The 20,224-nt window shown below is 39.6% G+C and overlaps 1 protein-coding gene across 1 annotated transcript; it reads left to right on the top strand.

Annotated features, from left to right (window-relative positions):
• grhl2b (grainyhead-like transcription factor 2b) lies at positions 1-19,898 on the top strand. The gene is made up of 16 exons (XM_034124840.1): positions 1-308; positions 2,466-2,655; positions 3,285-3,352; positions 4,201-4,582; positions 5,371-5,441; positions 5,784-5,940; positions 6,141-6,252; positions 11,212-11,306; positions 13,606-13,764; positions 15,096-15,153; positions 15,414-15,553; positions 16,521-16,558; positions 16,744-16,835; positions 17,886-17,971; positions 18,061-18,125; positions 18,977-19,898. Exons 1-16 carry the CDS (start codon positions 289-291, stop codon positions 19,089-19,091), a joined length of 1,848 nt encoding a protein of 615 aa, XP_033980731.1. The 5' UTR covers positions 1-288; the 3' UTR covers positions 19,092-19,898.
• The last annotated feature ends 326 nt before the right edge of the window (positions 19,899-20,224 follow it).

Here is a 20,224-nt window from a genome sequence, read left to right as displayed (position 1 = left end):
GCCCCGCTGCCATTAAAGCAAGCCTAGGCAAATATTATAATTCATGGCAGCAGGATGTGTGGATATTTGTCATAATATGCGTACTAAGTGAACACAAGACAGAGTGATTGGCTGTTTGCGGACAAAAGCGGCTCTACCTGCCAGGTGGAGAGAGGGAGAGGGAGGGAAAAAGCGGGGCGAGAAAAGTCGACTTACCTGTCGCCCAACTTCTGGCAACTCACACACTCTATTACCTGCTCCGACTTGAAAGTCCAGTTTCACAAGGAAGAATCGTAGAGGAAGCTAAATATGTCACAGGAGACAGACAAGTAAGTGATCGAGCACGCGGAGAGGGTGTTTGATGGTTCCCTCTAACGTTTTATTTTTACTCGCTAATTAAATTAACACTATTTTGTTGTAAAATTGGATTTGGCTTTTGTATCATAGGATATCAAGAATGTCACGTTCTGTGTGTATTACTGTCGGATATTTATGACTATTTTGCTTTGAGAAAAAAAGTCAACTTGGTGCCGTGGATTTCATAAGAGCTGAATTCGCCATTTTTGACTGATGGGGGAAAACCCTCAAACTGCAAGACATTTATTTGTATTTCACGATGATGTCTTTGACTGATAATAAGAGTTTTAACTCTGCTTTTGCAATAAAAAATATATATTTTGAGGCCTACAGTGCGCAATGGATCTACTTGTGAATGCGGACAGTGTGTGTTGCCTGTGGGCCTATGTGTTGTTCTCTAACACCAGAAGCTATAAAAAAAAATTAAGGAGAAATTACAACTTTTCAACTGTATTCAGACAAGTAAAAAAATAAGGAAAACCGTTTACCTACTATTTTTAAGAGGGTCTGTGCTTTTGAATGATTTATTACACTTATTTTTCTAAAATAGCAGAGGAGGCCTTGGCTCAGAGAAATCTCAAAATGTTATGGAGGGTCTGAAAGTTTCATTTTGCATCTATTATTTAGCTTCACATTGCTTACTACTAATTCATATCTGTATTGATGATAATCCAAGTGAGTGATTATGACTATATCATTGTTTGAATAGAGCACTTGTTCCTAAGATAATGCTTTAATGTGATAATAAGCATGCATTCATTGTGTATTTTTCATTGTAACAACTACATGTCTCTTAGTGTGACTGCAGTGATGCTGCTTCATGCATCCTGCATCAGCAATGCAGTGACAACAAGTGCCACCATTATGACCCACAGGTGTTATATTAAGTCAGATTCACCTGAGTAGAGTTGTTGAAATCCTAAACATCACTCCTGCATATGTCTTTGGTCTTTTTATACCTGCATGTCAGCTCTCTACCTGCCATGGAGAAGTCAACAAGACATAGTCATTTATACCTTTGATAATATGAGAAAGTAATGGGGGAACAGCTTCATACTGATGCCTATTTTTTTTCTACCATTACTCTTTTTGCTTTAACGGTATTCATTATACTGACATCAGATAATAAAGACGTGGTACATGTTTTATTTGGCAGGTATATCTGGCAGACAGGAGTTAATGCCAATTAGACAACCACAATATAGGCCTATAATACGCCTAGTTGTTTCATGTTGTGAATTAATTTCCAAGATTTTACAGCATATTTCACAGTATAGTATTCCTGATTAATATTTTCTGTTGATCTTAGTTTGATTTTAGAACAAACAAATGAACAAAAACTAAATTATTGTGAAGCTATTGCATCATACTTCCAGGACTCTTGCTGAAGGTGTGACATTATACTGATACTGTTCACCGCACAACAAGTGCAAGTTGACACATTCAGAGGCTCTCCTGTGATTGGCTGCGTTCACAGTGATGTTGTGACAACAATGTGTGTTTAACTGGTCTGTGATCTTGACTTAAGAGGGCCTACAGAGTAGAGAGACAAACCCACATAAACACACAACACTGGCTACTATATATGAATTTTTCATTATTTTTCAATTTCTTATTTGATATTAAGAATACCCAAATCAAAGTAACTGATCTGAAAGGTTGAACTTTAGAATAGTCTTAACCAGCAAGAAATAAAACCTTATTACCAGTATTTGAAAGCAAGCAAGCATTAGCATTTTGATGGTGCAAAAATAAAGAAAAAACGAGAGCTTACCTTATATAAGATGATGAAAATGATTGAAAAAGAGACTCAGCACACTCATATGTTTGTCTTATTAATAAACAAACTCTCAGGCGAGATAAGCTACAAGTGAATGCACCAGTACAAAAGGTTGAAGGAACATGACTTTATTGGCCTTGATGCAGAGGACTTGTGTCAATCAGATAGATTCAAGGTAACTGTAGGCTTTGGTATAATGTACTATAAGTTAAAGACAAGTTTGTTTGATCGATTGATCAGGAATTGTTGGTCCACTATTCATGCCGAGTCTGAAGGCCTCTCAGTACCAAAACATATGTCTATCCAACAACGAATTTGAGTTTGGAAATTAAATGAATTTGTCCACCAGTAAACGTCTGGTGGTGGTGGTCCCCAACGAGAACTCTTACCCCGCGGTGCGGCGGGCGTACACCAGCGAGGACGAGGCATGGCGGTCGTACCTGGAGAACCCGCTGACGGCCGCCACCAAGGCCATGATGAGCATCAACGGGGACGAAGACAGCGCCAACGCCCTGAGCCTGCTCTACGAATACTACAAGGTGTGGAGGGCTTCATGCTTTTCTTTGTCTTGTATGATGATAAACTGCATGTTTGTTGGTGTGTTGGAGAGGAGGTCAGACAAAAATGTGGAAGACGTCACCTCATGTTAAGAGAAAAGTAAAGCATGTTTTGAGATGTACTTGACTTTTAAGTAAGAGCTTGTTTAGGTGCCTGATTGCATAGTGTCTTTCTCCCAGGTTCAACCATAAACCTTGAGGACTTTGTAAAATAAGTCTCAACTAAAAAATGTCAGCTGTGCTTATTTTTGTTCCATCAGAGGGAAAAACAACTTGATAAAAACAAAGAATACAGAAAAAATGAATAAATATCATATTCATTTGAATTCAATAGCATACTTTTTGGGAATCACATTTTTTTAAGCTACACTGACATAATGGTTCACAGCATTATATTTGTCGAACAAATCAATTATTTCAAAACACACTGATTATTATTTAACCACTTTTCTAACTGCACTTATGCTAAACATACATTGTGGAGAGTACTGTAGTAAACAGGCAGGAGCTATTTTAGGCAGTTTCAAGTCATGGCATCACATTCTATCAAAGAAAAATGTCAGGTACAGTTTGAAGGCCAACATAACACCACTCTTTGTTCTTCCTCCCAGGTGCCTAAAGAAAAGAGAATTCTGCCAGTGCCCAAAGTCGTGGAAATTACAGAGGAACATGAGAGGAGGTCAGTGAATTTGTGTCTCTCCGTGACTGGTTCAATGTTGTACATGAACAGACAGAGAGGAAAGAAATGTCAAACATGTAGTTGCTAGCCTTTCCCAGCAATGTATGGAATTAAATCCTGGAGCTCAGTGATTGTAGTAGTACATGGTGCACCCGTGGTAAATGATATTACATATGGAGCATTGAAATGTGGAAGGCTTTCACTTGTATGAAGAATAAACACACAATTTCCATAACACAATAGTTATATGAGAAAAGCACTTTTAGCAGGCATGTGTGCAAAGATCACTCATTGTTTCACTTGAAGCACTGAGACAGCAGCACAGGATAGATTGAGGCCAGTGAAAACGTCCTGGTCCCTGAAAAAAAAAGAAGATCCAAAGATTTCATGATTTAATGTGTCTCTGCTTTTGTAACATGTATCTACAAGAATGGTGACTCCAGGTCTCTCTTTTTCTGAATAGAAGAACATGGAATCTTTTTTTTTTTTTTAAACCAATAAAACAGGTTAATATATTCAGACACACTTATTACAGGTGCCCTGCAGAGGTTTCTTGTAAATACAATAACGTTATATGTAGATACAGTGTTACTCACAAACTAATCTTTGAGACCTGACCAACATGTTGACAGTTTTTACTTTAGTAAAGCTAGACAACTTTTTAAAGCAGACAAGGATATTCAGGATTATTCTGATAGTGGAAATTTACCAAATGTAGTGTTTTTTTTCCTATATCATTGGATGGTGTAGGAACTTTTAATGTCCTATATCGTCCAATTTCTAATAAAGCACACAATACAGTGCAGTCATTCAGTAGGAGTCAAAAGTAATGAAATGTTTTTGTTCAGGTCTGTATTGCCAAGCAACCCCAGCAGCCAAAGTGAGACGGAGACGGTGGACAACCGTGTTCAAGTCCTCAAATCTGTCCCCGTCAACCTGTCCCTGAACACGGAGCACCAGGAGAGCAAACGGGAGCACTACAGCAGCTCCAGCGAGGCCGTGTCGGCGGACGGAGGCTCGCCGGTGCTGGCCCACGTGAAGGCCGAGGTGTACGCGCCCGTCTTCATGACGGGGGCGGGGCTTCACTACAGGGGGGAGGGAGAGGAGCTGTCGTCAAGGGTGATCTACGAACAGAATCCCTACGAGGTGACCACGGTCAGCCACAGCTCGTATGTGAAGGAAGACCAGCAGAGTCCGCCCGACAGCCCGTACGAGGAGGAGAGAGACATGGTGAGAGTCTGAATACATACTGTGTGATGACAGAATAAAGAAAACATCAAACTAAAACAGTGCTTTCCAGTCTGGTGGGGTCACAAAATAAATCTGAGCGGTCATGAGATAATTCAATCCGAATTGGAAATTAAAAACAATAAATTACATTAATAATTTCACCTGAAGAAATTATGTTTATTTTTCTGAATTTTCTTGAATAATTCCTCTTTTTTTGTTAAATACTCGACCGGTTGACCCTTTCCGACGCTATTTTAAATTACTTTTTTTCAATGTACAACTTTAATACATATTTAATGCTTCTTTTAGCAGGATAAAAGCCAACACGTTTATGGAAAACAGGCCAAAAAAGCACAGTATAACAGTTAACATTGTATGTACTGTATTACTGGGTCTAATTTCGTTGGTTTGTAAATTCGTAAATTAGTCAATTACAGTGAAATAAATTATCAGGCAAACTCTAGGGGTTGTTAAAAGACAATACGGGAAATGTAGTGAGGCACAATTATTATAACAAGAGAGAGGATGGGAAAATTAAATGTACATGCAATGCTGGAGTGTTTTTTTAAAGGCACGCAAAGATGGATAGATGTTTAAATATTATTCATTGATAATTCAAAAGTGAATGACCTCAACAGAAATCTACAAGTAGTTATTGAATGTTTTCACTGTTTGCCTGAAATCTCCATGTCATTATTATTTATGACAATATTGTTTTAAAGCATTGTTTAACCAGTTCCTCTCAGGCTAAATAACTTCAATGATTTCCTCTTTCCGTGTGTTTTAAGCGTTCTCAACAGAAGTACCACGCACCTTCCTCTCTGGCCCCAGATGGCTTCATATTTCATGAGGAGGGAGTGTAAGTCCTTCAGCATACAAACATATTGTGATCCACAAAGGAATGCAAAAGTGTGTGTTGCACCCCCATCCCACATTGTCTAATCAACTACTGTGTGTGTGTGTGTGTGTGTGTGTGTGTGTGTGTGTGTGTGTGTGTGTGTGTGTGTGTGTGTGTGTGTGTGTGTGTGTGTGTGTGTGTGTGTGTGTGGTGTGTGTGTGTGTGTGTGTGTGTGTGTGTGTGTGTGTGTGTGTGTGTGTGTGGTGTGTGTGTGTGTGTGTGTGTGTGTGTGTGTGTGTGTGTGTGTGTGTGTGTGTGTGTGTGTGTGTGTGTGTGTGTGTGTGTGTGTGTGTGTGTGTGTAGTGACAGCTTCCAGTACACGTTGGACGCCACCCGCTCTCTGCGTCAGAAGCAGGGCGAGGGACCGATGACCTACCTGAACAAAGGCCAGTTCTACGCCGTGACACTTAACGAGCTCAGTGCCAACAAACGCCTCCGTCACCCCATCAGCAAAGTTCGGGTGAGGGTTCCTGCCAAAAAGTGATCCCAGTTTAATTGATTTAGCTGTAGTTTATATTTCACCCACAAAAAACACTTTAAAAAAACGCATAGTCTACCTAAAGTGACGAAACCTCAATATGCATGCTTTTCAGAGCTTCTCACTGGCTTAGTTGAATCATCAAAGACTTGACCATCATTTATTTGTTTTTCACTTCTCAGAGTGTGATCATGGTTGTGTTCAGTGAAGACAAGAACCGAGACGAGCAGCTGAAGTACTGGAAGTACTGGCACTCCCGCCAGCACACAGCCAAACAGAGAGTCTTAGACATCGGTAAGACAGATTTATGAACGTTGGACATAGCCAGACTAGCAGTTTGACTCTGTTTGCAGTCTTTATGTTAAGCTAACTGTCTCCTGGCTGTTGCTTTGTATTTACTGCATAAGAGAGACATGATAGTGGTATCACTCTTGTTCATGTAATGCTCAATTTCTTCCTGCTTTCTTCAAAACTTTCTCCATTTGTTGAATGAATCAAAACACATAAAGCGAAAGACAATAACAGATTCATCTTAATGCCAGTGCTGGAATGCACTCAGCCAATAAACAAGGCATGACCAAACTAAGAGCAAACAAGCCCCCACCCAACTGTCTGCCTGAGGTGCTGTTTACACAAGAACGCAAACGGTTGTATCCGCTACTTTTCTCTTTCGTATAGCCCGTTCGTTCACACGAGGTCGTAACGGAAATGCGGAAACGGACCCCGCAAACGGACCCCGCAAACGGACCCCGCAAACGGACCCCGCAAACGATAACGGGTCCCAAGGTGGATAGATCTCCAAACGGAATGCTCTGGGGGGCCAAACGGCTCAGTGTGTACGCCCTATACGATCATTTCCTGATAACGATGAAGCCATAGCCCCACCTCTCCCCACCTCTCCCCACCTCTGCTGCTCACTGCTGTAGCATGGTCAGTAGCTACTGTCAGTAGCTACTGCTACTGCTACTGCTACTGCTACGCTACAGATGTTAGTGCAAAATCTACAGCTCCTCTACCACAACCATCAGCAACAAGTGGACATGGAGAATTACATGAACTACATGTTGCTAAATCCACCGCGGGGCATAAACAGAAGGGCAACCATGGCAACCATGCTCGGGGGTCTTCTTCTCTGCTTTTGGTGTATTTTGTGGCGGCAGCAGCGCCACTTACAGGCCCGGCATATGTACTACAGCGTCTCCAGCGCTCCCGAGCGGTCTCGTGTGAACGGAAGACTTTTTTGATATCGTATTCGGTTCGTTTGCGTTTCGTATGCGTTTGCGTTTGCGTGTAAATGGGGTCTGAGGCTGCTCAGCTGCCCACCAACACACACTAACACACACACACACACACCTCTGAATCTCTTAATGTGTAGGTGTTGCTGCGACTCACAATATAAATCCTCTAATCTCCTCGACATTGCCTGGGAGATTGAGCAAAACACTGAAATGAGCAAAAACTCATCAATCCAAAACAATGTGACAAACTTTCTCTTTCTGCAAGCGTTCCCACGAGTGTAAGTTGTTGATCCCAACGCTCGTATTATATTTTGTATCTTAAAACGTTTGACCTTTTGTCTGCTGCAGTTTTTTTCCCAGTTGATGGGTTTTAATATGCAGTTTCATGCCTTGTTGAATGAGTGTGTGTGAGAAGCTTGCAGGTAGAATTTGTTTAACAAGCTCGGGCCTGCTAACCAGGCAGAGGTTCAGAGGTATGTGGGAAGCTGGGAGACACACACACACACACACACACACACACACACACACACACACACACACACACACACACACACACACACACACACACACACACACACACACACACACACACACCTATACACATCTTGTTGGGACAGGGAGAGGAATGCTAGCCACACTGTTACCTCGGCTGGCTTTGGTCTGTTGAAAGCAATTCTTGCCCAATTTATGTCTTCATCTTAATTCCTCTATTTATGTGAACCAAGACAAATCCTAATCATCTTACAATACACATATCTTTACATCTGCTAGTAAACGTTGATCCAGACTTGGGCGTCGTGATACAGATTTAAGCTGTTGTGAGATGGTTGTAGGAAAAATACAAAATTCAATTAAACAAAATAATATTTGGACTTTTCTCAAAATATTAAAGTAAATATTTTACTGAGAAGGACACAGTCTCTTTGATATATGTACATCATTTGACTTGGGTCACAAACAGACAATGCTTTGTAGTAAAGGGAATGGCATCATTAGCACATTAACCAGAAAAAGTCCTTTATATAATCATAAATGGACATATACAACATATACTGTGTACATTTGTGAGCTTTAGAGGTGCTGCTAGTGACAGATTTTGAGATGTGAGAATAGTATACTATTCCTTTAAGTCAAAGAGTTTGGGAACCGTGTCCTAAACCATTGTAAACATATGAAAATAAAATAAAATGAAACTACGTATAGTAACTGCGAGATGACTTTCTGTTGTTTTGCTGCTGAAAAGCACCTCAGACTTTAATATGATTTGAAGATAAAATCTTTTCTAAAGCTGCCAGTAGATCCTGTTAAGAGGAAATGTGTTATCTTTTCCTGCAAGATTCCCTTAGGCAATCTGTTTGGCATTTGCCAGTGTAATGAGTCTGTGTTTGTTTGTGTGTGTGAGTGTGAGCCCTAAACAGATAGTGTGCAGCTACAGCTCGTCTCACAGGGCTGAAGTAGTTTTCCGTCACAGTGACACATAGACATGTACACACAGATACCTATCTGCTAATAGATACGCACACATGGCCTGCAGCATGTATAAACATAGTTACCCAAAACGGATTGCAAACACTGTAAAACAATATGCTTAAAATACCTACTTAAAATACTATTTCTTACTTTTGTATTCTTTATTGATTGCTTCATGCTGGCAATGACTGCTGACTCATCACTCCTCTTCACCATGCAATAGGGGCGGAAAGTGGTCAACAACTGCTTTAGTGCAAAAGGGGTTTCTGGTAATAGGCTAGGCCAGGGGTCGGCAACCTTCTGATATGAAGTGCCATTTAAAAAAGAAATTGTGATCAGTGTGCCGACCATCGTGAACTGTCAACGGGGGGGGGGTGGCGCTCGTGAACTGTCAAGGGGGGGGTGGAGAGCTCGACGCTCGTGAACATTCAACAGGAGGGCGGGGGAGCCTCGCTGCGGGGAAGCAGTGTGTGGACCTCTTTCACCTGTCAGCGCAACTTACATGATGCGCTTTAAATAAATTTAAATAATTGGTTTAAAGGGCATAATAATAATGACGACCGTCCGTTCTGTGATTCTCCAGGACACACAGATGGCCAGTCTGCCCCTGTGTAGCATATTATTTTCGATGAGCAGATCGCCCCTGGGCTTTCAACTAAAGACACAGCCACGCAAAAACTGCGGTATTTGTACAGCTCCTTATGGGTAGCCTACTGCAATTTATGAAGTGCGGGCACGCTCCGGCAGCACTACACCCCTGATCGTTTCACCACGGAGGAAAGCAGCAGCAAGTCGACTGGAGTTAAAGAGAGCGGGGCTGCGTTGCGTGCATGGCTTCCTTCTGCAGGTTACGAGGAGATGCGCTCTGGCGGCGGTCTCGTTCAGGATCCGAAAATAAAATTTAAATATTTTGCACACTTATTGCACTTATTCCTAGTGTGCCACTGTTACGGTGCCGTGTGCCAATGGTTACGGTGCCAGGGGTTGCCGACCCTTGGGCTAGGCTAAGAAAACCCTTGCCTAATATCTTGCAGGCCACATTTGGACCATTGTCATGGCTCAAAATCTGACTTTCACATAAAAGTTTGGTCTTATTTTGAACTGGAGCAGGTGCAGACTTATACCCTACCCGTTATGTTATGATTCTCTTAGTAAGACACGATAAGAGATGAATAAATCCATGTTTTTGTTATCTTCATCGCATCCTGACTGTAAGGGATACTGAAGGGACAATTGAGGGAGATTCAACTCTTCTTTGTTTGAGGAAAGAAAGACTACGGAGTGCTATTTTACAGTTTATTCATCATTTATATGATCATGGTCATTCTTAATGAATCCATTAACTATGTTTCAGTTCATCAAATAACTGGTTTGGTGCACATACTGTAATATAAGTGAACGCAAGTCCCACAATTTACACAGAAGTATTCAATGTAATATCCTTTAAGACTAAATCATTTGAAAATATTAATAATACTTTTGAGCTGCTGGAATGTTTTTATTTTTTCTTTAAAATCCTTAAATACTCTAATCTTGCCAATTACTTTTTTATTTAAGAATAAGGAATTGATTAATTGACTGATCATTGCAGCCTTTATTTGTATACTCGAGTGCCGGACTGTGCATCAAAGTTGGGAATCTCAGTAGGTCAGGTGACAGACCCCTCCACCCTGCTCCTCAGAGCGTCCTGTAACCTGAAGCTGTCCCGAGAGCTCATTTGAATAGTGAGGAGGGGGGGTGGGGGGAGGTGGCCAGGTTATCATGCCCCTGGGCCGCGTCACAGAATGGATTGTTTGAATGGGGTTATTTAACGGGGGATTCTGCCAGATTTGGGCCTGCCCTGCTGCTTTGTGCACCTGCTGAAGATCCAGTTTGTCGTTAGGATGATGGAGGAGGTTGGATGTCCCTGAAGCAAAGTATTTAATGTATTTAAAGATGACCTAAAGTAAAATATTTCAAAAACAGGCGACTGTATCTCATCCAGTCAGATTTTATCATAACTAAAACCTAATCCAATTAAAAGACCAGGACCCACAATAAGCTCATCTTTCTATACAGTTCACACTTACATAGTAGTTCATTTCTTTATACATCTGAGTCTTTCCCACAACATTCCAGTGTACTCTACAACTCCCATTTAAAGCCCCTTAAGTGTGTGGTCGCTCAGGTCAACAATAGCCGGCGATACGCTCACTTGACTGGCTTTTAATATGAGTCTCAGAGCCAGATCGCCTCATGTGTTCCCTCCCGCTGCCTTTGAAGCCTTTTAGAGTTTGTTTGCTCAAGCAGATAAGATGTTATCTTATAAAATCGAAGCGTGCCATTTGATTACTTATCTTAACAAACAATAGCTGCCTGCTTGTGTCATTTATTGACCAATTTGTGCTGTGTGTGGAGGGTTTTCTCAGAGTGGAGATATAATGTTTGGTTAGGTTTTTAAAACAGCAGATATCGGCAAAGATAAACTTGAGTTAATGTAAACTTGAAGTATTTTAAAAGCAGAAGATACATCTGAAATAAACCACCCCTCTGTTTGTGTTTGCAGCTGATTACAAGGAGAGCTTCAACACCATTGGCAACATCGAAGAAATCGCCTACAACGCCATCTCCTTCACCTGGGACGTGAATGAAGAGGCCAAGGTACAAAACATAACGTTTTTTCCTTCTTTCTTTTTTTTTGCGGTACATAAATGTCACAGTAATTTTCCTACAAACTGTTCTACTATTTTCATGATGTAGGCGTGTTGTTAAGAAAAAGCAGTGGGACAGGTTTTTTGTGCTGATTCAGTTGTTGGCAAACAAACGCACTCGCTCGACAAATTACCTGCGATTCAAGCAGCAAAAACACTTAGCAGATCATTACAAAATTATCTATTTAAGAATCAACATGTTGCTATGATACGAGAATTAAAAGCCTAAAGCAGCTCCTTTGCTTTGACCAGTATGTTCTCTGTGTCCCTCATAAAGCTGACGGGCAGTGTTGTGTACTTTCTGCTCTGTTTGTCTTCTTTGTCTTTGTGAAGCCCACGCCTTTGTGGCCACACCTTAAATGGAGCTCCATCACTGTTTAACTCCAGAGGCCCCCAAGGGCCTACACACACCGATCCCTGTCCCCACCCTCTGTTGTTTGTTTTGCCCTCATTTCTGTGTGAATGCGACCGACAGTGTGTGTGCCAGTAAGTCTGTGTGTGTGTGTGTGGTGTGTGTGTGTGTGTGTGTGTGTGTGTGTGTGTGTGTGTGTGTGTGTGTGTGTGTGTGGTGTGTGTGTGTGTGTGTGTGTGTGTGTGTGTGTGGGTGTGTGTGTGTGTGTGTGTGTGTGTGTGTGTGTGTGTGTGTGTGTGTGTGTGGTGTGTGTGTGTGTGTGTGTGTGTGTGTGTGTGTGTGTGTGTGTGTGTGTGTGTGTGTGTGTGTGTGTAGTGTGTGTGTGTGTGTGTGTGTGTGTGTGTGTGTTGTGTGTGTGTGTGTGTGATGTGTGTGTGTGTGTGTTGTGTGTGTGTGTGTGTGTGTGTGTGTGTGTGTGTGTGTGTGTGTGTGTGTGTGTGTGTGTGTGTGTGTGTGTGTGTGTGTGTGTGGCTCGTTCATTGTAAAAGCAGCCTGTGGACAAAGACGTTGCTGGTGGAAATCCAAGCACACCGCTCTGGGCCAATATTGACTCTTTCTCTCTCTTTTACTCTATCCCTCTCTCTCTCTTAATCTGTGGGACAAGCCCGAATATATCTGTCGCACCACAGGAACAGGTGTAATGCCCAGGTAGTCTGGTGTGTATGCTTCTACTGTAAGTTTAGGAAGACATTCAAATAATTATTAATGTATACGAAACTCAGGCAATCAGTTTACAGTCATTTACAATGAAGTGTGTTTTATATCAATACAACAAGCGCTTATTTTATGTCTCAGGAAAAGTAGGAAACTTGATAAGTTATAAATACCTGTAAAGTAAATAGGAGTATCCGGGTTTCAGGGATGGCAATAAACAAAGAAGGAACGCCTCGATGGATGCCAGAGTAAACATTTGTTATAGTAAGGTGCAAATAATATGGTCTAGAGACAACTAATATAAACCAAAGCTCAAGATATAAAGAACAAGTTCTGTGCTATATGTTTATTTTGAAGTTAAAAGCTTATGGTAAAGTTTGTATTAGTTAGACAGTTTTAAGTGTCATTAATGAACCTCTGTACTTGGCTTCTTTGTTTCCATTTAACAGTTGCTTTTATGTACTATGTGTGTGTAGTTTTGAAAGAAGAATGAAGTCTCTTGAACTCTTATTTAAGTTTTTAATGACAAGTCAAGCTTTCAGTCAGAAGGCCTTCATTAGGTAACATGTTAGTTAAAAGGGAACGTGTAAAGTGGATAATGGCACAAACCACCACATCTCTGCTGCACAAGTGTAACTTTTAAGTTTGAAATACAAAGGAAACTAAATAAAAACAGGAAATCAACACTGTTATGTAACAGCTTCTCACTAATCCACTGTCCTATGCAACCATGCAGTTACATGCAGTTTTGATTTCTATCTGCGGGGATTTTAAGGTAATGTCAACAGGGTGAAATGATATTCTTTGAAAATGACAACAAACAACATTAGAAACTCAGCAGTCACAGCATACCTAAAAAAACTATCTTACTGTCCATATTTTTAATTTAAACTATGTATTTAGCAGATTCATCAAGCATCTGAATACCAAACTTTAAAGGATGCAAAAGGGTCTCTGGGTGAACAATGTTTTAAAAAAATAATCACAAATAAATAGAGAAATATCCAAATAGATACCCCTTCCAATGTGTTGAAGGGCCAGCTTATGTGGGAACTGTTATGGTTGTTGTGGATGTTCTGCTGGGTTACATTGTGCACAAACAAAAGACAACATTACTCCAAAAAAAAAACCTGACATGACAATAAAAGTTATTTATTGTAACACCTCTCTCCCCCTCCGGCAGATCTTCATCACGGTGAACTGTCTGAGCACCGACTTCTCCTCACAGAAGGGGGTGAAGGGTCTTCCTCTGATGATCCAGATCGACACGTACAGCTACAACAACCGCAGCAACAAGCCGCTGCACAGAGCTTACTCTCAGATCAAGGTGTTCTGCGACAAGGTGAGAAAACACTTCCTTATCATTTGGTATATGGATATTATCTGGAAAAGTCTCATGATTTTGTCGGTAGAAATATGTCCGTTAAAGAGATTTGATAAGTAGTAATCAGTGAATTGTGATGCCACTTTTGACCTCTACTTCACTATATTTCAAACATAATTATACTTTTTATTCCACTACATTTCTTTGACAACTTAGCAGGTTACAGGTACTTCAAAAAATGATGGATACACACTTTGTAAAGAGCTTAGACTGTCATAAATTGAATGACCTAACAGAATATACAGTATGATGAGAGCTGAAACATTTCTTCAATTGAAAGAAAATTAATAAGCGACTGTTTTGAAAATCCTTTAAGTATTTTTGTAATGCTAAATTAACATACATGTATTGGCTCTAGCTTTTTAAATGTGATGATGTGCTGCACTTGCTTTTATTCACTTCTAGATGTGTTGATCTTTACTATAGAGCAGGGGTGTCAAACTCAATTTCATCGCGGGCCACATTCGCATAAAGGTTGCACTCAAAGGGCCGGTTGTAACTATATAAATATATAATATATATATAAAATAATGTATTATATTACATTATTGCCTCTGAATTGGATTATTATCGGATAGGATAATAACTTAGTAATTAACTACGTCTGAAAGCAGAAGTCCAGGGCAAATAATTGCAAGTCTCTTCAGTGCGCATGTCACAAAACGAGATGCATTGTGGGACATGCAGTTTATGGGCAACCTGCTTCTGTAAAGTGGCATGTAACCGTATAATAAACGTATTATATTATTTGCAAGCTCTTGCGGGGCCACATAAAATGAAGTCGCAGGCCGGATTTGGCCCCCGGGCCTTGAGTTTGAGACCCCTGCTATAGAGTGAGACTGCTGCGGTGTATACAGTATATTTTACCACAGATGGTGTGTTTGAGTCCTGGAGTTAAATCCTGACATCAGTCCTCCCTCTAGTGGCCTCAGCTGCACAGTGAGCCTCCAGATACACCTGGAATGCACACAGCATGTAATGCATTTTATTTCCTTTAAGACTTTTCATTTTCAGTTTCTTTCCTTTTCAAGTCTTATGTAAGCTAACACAGGCTAACTCATTGACAATAAAAGCACTCGTTATATAAAAATAAAAGATAAAAATGTTAACAATATGTAAGAAGGATTATATAAATACAATTTATTTACACACATATGCAAAATAGGAACAGAGAATATATTCTGTCCAACTGAAACACTATAGTGATCGCTTATTTGTCAGTGTTTCAGGGGGCTACATTTCCACAAACTGATTCCTCTTCTTTAATGCTGGTATCGTTCTGTTTTCAGGGAGCAGAGAGGAAAATAAGGGACGAGGAGAGGAAACTCTTCCGCAAGAAGTCAAAAGGTTAGAGTTTCATGAAAAATGATTTTGTTTCTGCACTTTTAGCATCCAAACTCGAGATAATCATAGATCCAGTTTGCTCTAAATGGGGTATAAAGGAGAGAGGTATAAAACCCCCTTTTGAAATCACAACTAATGAATCTTTCTGTCTTGTTTTATAACAATAATAATAATTGTGACTACATGGTGTGAAAGTGTGGGTTTCTTTTTGCTGAGAGGAAATACTGTCTGTTCTTTTCTAAAAATGATTTGCTGGTGTTCAGGTAAAGACGGAGGAGTTGGTGTGATAACTGCAACCAAGAAGTCCGACACGACTTATTTCAAGACCATGAGCGACCTGGAGGCTCAGCCCGTTCTCTTCATCCCAGACGTTCACTTCGGCAACCTGCAGAGAGCCGGACAGGTAGACACATTATTCTTCTCTGTGAGCAGAAGTGAAAGAACTTGTTTCCTATCAGCTGAGTTCATCTGCTAAAGGGGAAACTGGAGCCAACGCTTAGTTTCCGTATTATCCAATGGACGCTTTCCATTCCCAGAGAGTCACATGGTAGAAAAAAAAAACCTCAGTGTGTAAATTCATTCAAATCGATTTTAGATTTATGACATTTTATTGCACAAAAGTGAATCCAATATTGCCTTATGTACTTAATGGCATTTTTTTATTTACAATTTAATAGGCTACTGCAATATTACAAAAGGGAGTTTGATCTGATCATGCAGTTTATTGAGTTTTATTTTAAAAGTATTATTTATATATATTAAATGTTATTATTTTGTTGTATGTAAAAATGTAGGTACTTCAATATTTTTTGCACACATTAGCAATTCTGTAATATTTAGCTTTCATTTATTTAAGTACTTAAATAATACTGTAAGGGTTGACGTTTTAATATTCAAAGATTGAATGGACTTAATTTGACCTGTTCTCATTGTTGAAGAAGCCAGACACTGTACTTACGTAAAGGCATCAATACTAACATTTTACAGAAAAATGATCAATTAGCAGTAATTAAGTTTTGAGGTTAAATTTGCCAGTATTTCACAGAAAAAGTAAAGAAAATTGTGCTTACACGTTAATCCATCAGGATATTAATAATATATTTATATAAATCTATCCCAGAGGTATGTTTTTGTCCAGATATATTGATAGTACTTCTGTACTTTTATTTAAATTAGAGTTGAACACAGGACCTTTACCTGCGATGGAATGTTTCGACATTGTTGCATTAGTACTTTTACTTATGTTAAAGTATTTCTCTAACTACTGCATGTCTTAGCAGAATGACTCAGTATAAAAAATGTTACTCTGATGTCTATATTTGTGCAGCTTAAAACTTACATTAATGCTTACTGTAATACTTAATTTGCAGGTGTTTACCTTCAACACGGAGGAGATCGAGAGAGAAGGGTGAGTGTGCGTCAACAGGAGCATTTATATTTACATCAGTCATACAAATATAAAGTATGCAAATGAGAGCAGGTACAGATACTAACCAAATGCATACAGAGGAAGTGCACGTCACCACAAATACACAACAACACACACGTTTATGGCACCTGACACATGTTTCTTTGTTTGGGTGTTTTCCTCAGGAGTGTGCTGGTGAAGAGGATGTTCAGGCCGTCAGATGAAGATCGGTGTCCGTCACCTCACAAGCAGATCAAAGAGGAGACACACAAGAGAGGTACAGCGCGGCCGCTTCCTCTGCATGTCCCTCTTTCTTTTATCTCCTTTTCAAAATGATATTTAAAAATCCTCTTAGTATAGCTTGGACCAGGGATTCTCAAACTTTTTTCAATAATAATGTACCCCCTTTGAAAAGAGGTACAGTAAAGTTCTGCACCATCAGTGTCTGATTTATTAAAACAACAACCTTGTAACACTTAAATGCTACATTTCAAATGTTTACAATCCATCACTAAATTCATGGCAAACCAAAGCAACATCATGCAATAACACTAAGACGACATTAGTTGCATTGAACTGATCTTTTGAATAAGTTGTACACTGAGGATCTTTGTCATTCTGACAGGGAGGCAAACTGCAGTTATTACACTTCGTGTTTTGAAATATGTGTAACTCTAGTCTATTAATATAAAACCCACAATGCTCAAACTTCGTTACTTTTCCTAAAATTGGTATATTTATCTATTTTTTTACATAAAATAAATCTCACGTACCCCCTGCAGTACTCCAACGTACCCCTAGGGGTCCGCGTACCCCCATTTGAGAACCACTGGCTTAGACTATTTAAATGATTTATGGATAGAAAAGAAGTCTATCAAATGTCAAAAAACAACGCAATGTAATATCTTTAAATAACTTTTCTAGCAATCAAATATAAAGATATTAAATATACAATGATGTAAAACTGAGTTAATCAGCAAACCATGGAAAAGAGATGCTGGACTGTTGGCATTTCTGCATCACCTTGTAGTCTTGTAATTGGTGATTGTAATAATGATAACAATAATATGAATACACTTTTTTATCGGGCACTTTCCTACCAAAGATAATAGCTCGATATAAATGCAATTTATTTATACAAGGCCAATTAGACTAGGAAATTAGAAAATAAAAAGACAACTTAGTCAACAAGCCAGTCTGTGTCTAAAATCCCCATTTATCTTTATCTGTTGTAGTTTATAAGCTCTAAATGTGTCTGGTAATAAATAAATAACAAACTTATACTGAAGCTAACAGCTAAGACTTATTCTTCCTCTTCTCTCTGCAGTGTTGTTGTACGTACGAAAGGAGACGGACGAGGTGTTTGACGCTCTGATGCTGAAGTCTCCCACGCTCAGAGGCCTGATGGATGCAGTGAGTGACGCAGGCGCTCTAATTACATCTGAGATTGATCTCAAAGGGAATACATCAGAATAAAAACTGCTTCTATCTTTCTTTTCTAGATATCAGAGAAGTACGGCTTGGCCACAGAGAGGATAGCCAAAGTGTACAAGAAAAGTAAAAAAGGGTGAGTGAGGAAACAGATTCTAATTTTGGGCCAATTTGAAACCTTATGTTAAAGTTTTGATGTTTTAATGTGGGGTTGTTTGAGTATTTATTGCCAGTGAACTACAGACAGTGGATGGTGGTCGACACCCGATTATTGGAGAAGCAAACAGGAGTTCCTGCATGGAAGCTAATACATGTACTGGTGCAGTGGCAACATGTATTTGAACCACCTACAAAATATACATTAGTTGAAGTGTACGCTATATTTAGAATATTTTCACTACTTCACGTACTTTGTCAGACAGCCCTTTCCAATGGGAAACTGAAGTATAAATTCTCTCTTTGAAGCCACCGGACTCCTTTGAAAATAATATGAATTTTCCCTTGCAGAACAGGAAGTTTCTGGTCTGCCTCTGTGTCAATCGGTCACTTTGTTTGTTTAGTGTGTGAATGTGAACTAACCCTGTAAAACACAAAACTCACACAAAAGCAAACAAACAAACTGACAATGGGAATAGTAGACCAGCAACTGTTGTGTTTTAGACGGAAAAATAAAAGTAGTTGTCAAACAAGTCTGCTAGTTTTGACTAGAAAATAGATAACATCTTCAGTTTAATTGGAAAGGACAGTTTGAAGGCAAGGTAAAGTGGTGAAAATATTCTAAATAAAGCGTACAAATATAAATTGTGTAGGTGGATAAAATCTCAATCCCTAGCAGTGCATTGCTGCTTCTGCTGTAACTCTGTTTCTCCAGGCTACTGACCATTAACTGTCAGTAATACACTGACTATAGATAAAGACAACACTTCTAAACATCTGAGCTCTCCCTTAAAGCATATGAAATTAAACTGCAAGTGTGCTTTGTGTCAGGATCCTGGTGAACATGGACGATAACATCATTGAGCATTACTCCAACGAAGACACCTTCATCCTCAACATTGAGAGCTACGCAGAAGCCTACAAGATCACGCTGATGGAGATCTGACCGCTCCTCGGTGGACTCGAAGGACCGCAGCTTTAGACAAAAGAGACTGCAATCCACGAGGCTGCTATTGATTGGCTGATAAGCTGACTGACAGTATTGGAGATGGTCCATTGGTGGCGTAAATCAGACGCTCCGAAGTCAACGTCGTCACACCTGATCCCTCTCTGGCACTGTTACACTACACGTCGCATTTCACAGAAAACTAGAGGACTTTATAGAAACCCCTATGAACTGGTTATATTCCCTTCCTGGTTGTGCTTACCCCCTATGTTGTGAGGTGAATTGATGGAGCACATATCTGTGTTCCCCACTTTTACTGAATATTTTTGATTGTATGAAAAAATATCTACTTTCCTGTACAGTCTTGTGATCTTGCCAAATAACACATCTGGATTAGCCTCATGCCTCATGCCTGTATGTAGCCTGGATTAGTTGGTCCTACTTAATTTAGCTCCTTTGCATGCCTTTGTTTTTGTTAGTTGTGTTATTATTTATTTTTAAGGACAATGTTTTGCATTTCTATAGCAATTTATTCAAAGATTTCAAGTTCTTTACATTTCAGTGACTTTGATTCTAGTCGCCCTCTATAAGAGTACTCAAGGAGTTTTTAAATGACAATTTTTCAGCCATGTTGTTCTATCTATAAACATGTCAACAAATAGCCTAAGTGTTTATTTGTAGGACGTAACATTAGATGGTAATGACTCTTGAAGTAAAAAGAGTAAACAACATCTGCCAGGTGTCAAATGGCACATGTCATCATGTTCTTGGCTGTATTGAAAACATGAATAAAAGTATAAACATACAGATGTCATGTTCGGTAAAAACAAATAAGAGAAAAAGTGAGCCCTTTATTAGGCTGTGGAACAGGTTTTGTTGAGCTAAATGCTAACACAATGACAATGCTAACAGGGTGTGCAGTCTATATTTAAGATAAAAAAGGTTTAATGCTTGCCGAAATACTGTTGTAATGCCTTCATAAGTGTGTTTAAAGGCAACTTAGCTACACCAAATCACCTCGTCACTAGTCAGTGGCAGTTACTGCTTTACTCTGTTAAACTCGGCTAACTTAAGCTAGTTATCTTTAGCCAAATTAATTTGTTTGTTTGATGTTGCTGTAGCAGTTAGCTCCT

This window comes from Trematomus bernacchii, unplaced genomic scaffold, assembly GCF_902827165.1.
Source record: "Trematomus bernacchii unplaced genomic scaffold, fTreBer1.1, whole genome shotgun sequence".
Classification (NCBI taxonomy): domain Eukaryota; kingdom Metazoa; phylum Chordata; class Actinopteri; order Perciformes; family Nototheniidae; genus Trematomus; species Trematomus bernacchii.
Note: the sequence above shows the minus strand (reverse complement) of the source record. Positions and strands in the feature narration are given on the sequence as shown.

What these genes read in the sequence shown, in the direction of transcription:
- grhl2b (XM_034124840.1), top strand. Translation starts at nt 289, where the DNA reads ATGTCACAGGAGACAGACAA. An exon ending in ATATTTCATGAGGAGGGAGT is followed by an intron (nt 5,442 to 5,783) that starts GTAAGTCCTTCA and finishes GTGTGTGTGTAG; the next exon opens with TGACAGCTTCCAGTACACGT. An exon ending in GAGGAGATCGAGAGAGAAGG is followed by an intron (nt 16,559 to 16,743) that starts GTGAGTGTGCGT and finishes TGTTTTCCTCAG; the next exon opens with GAGTGTGCTGGTGAAGAGGA.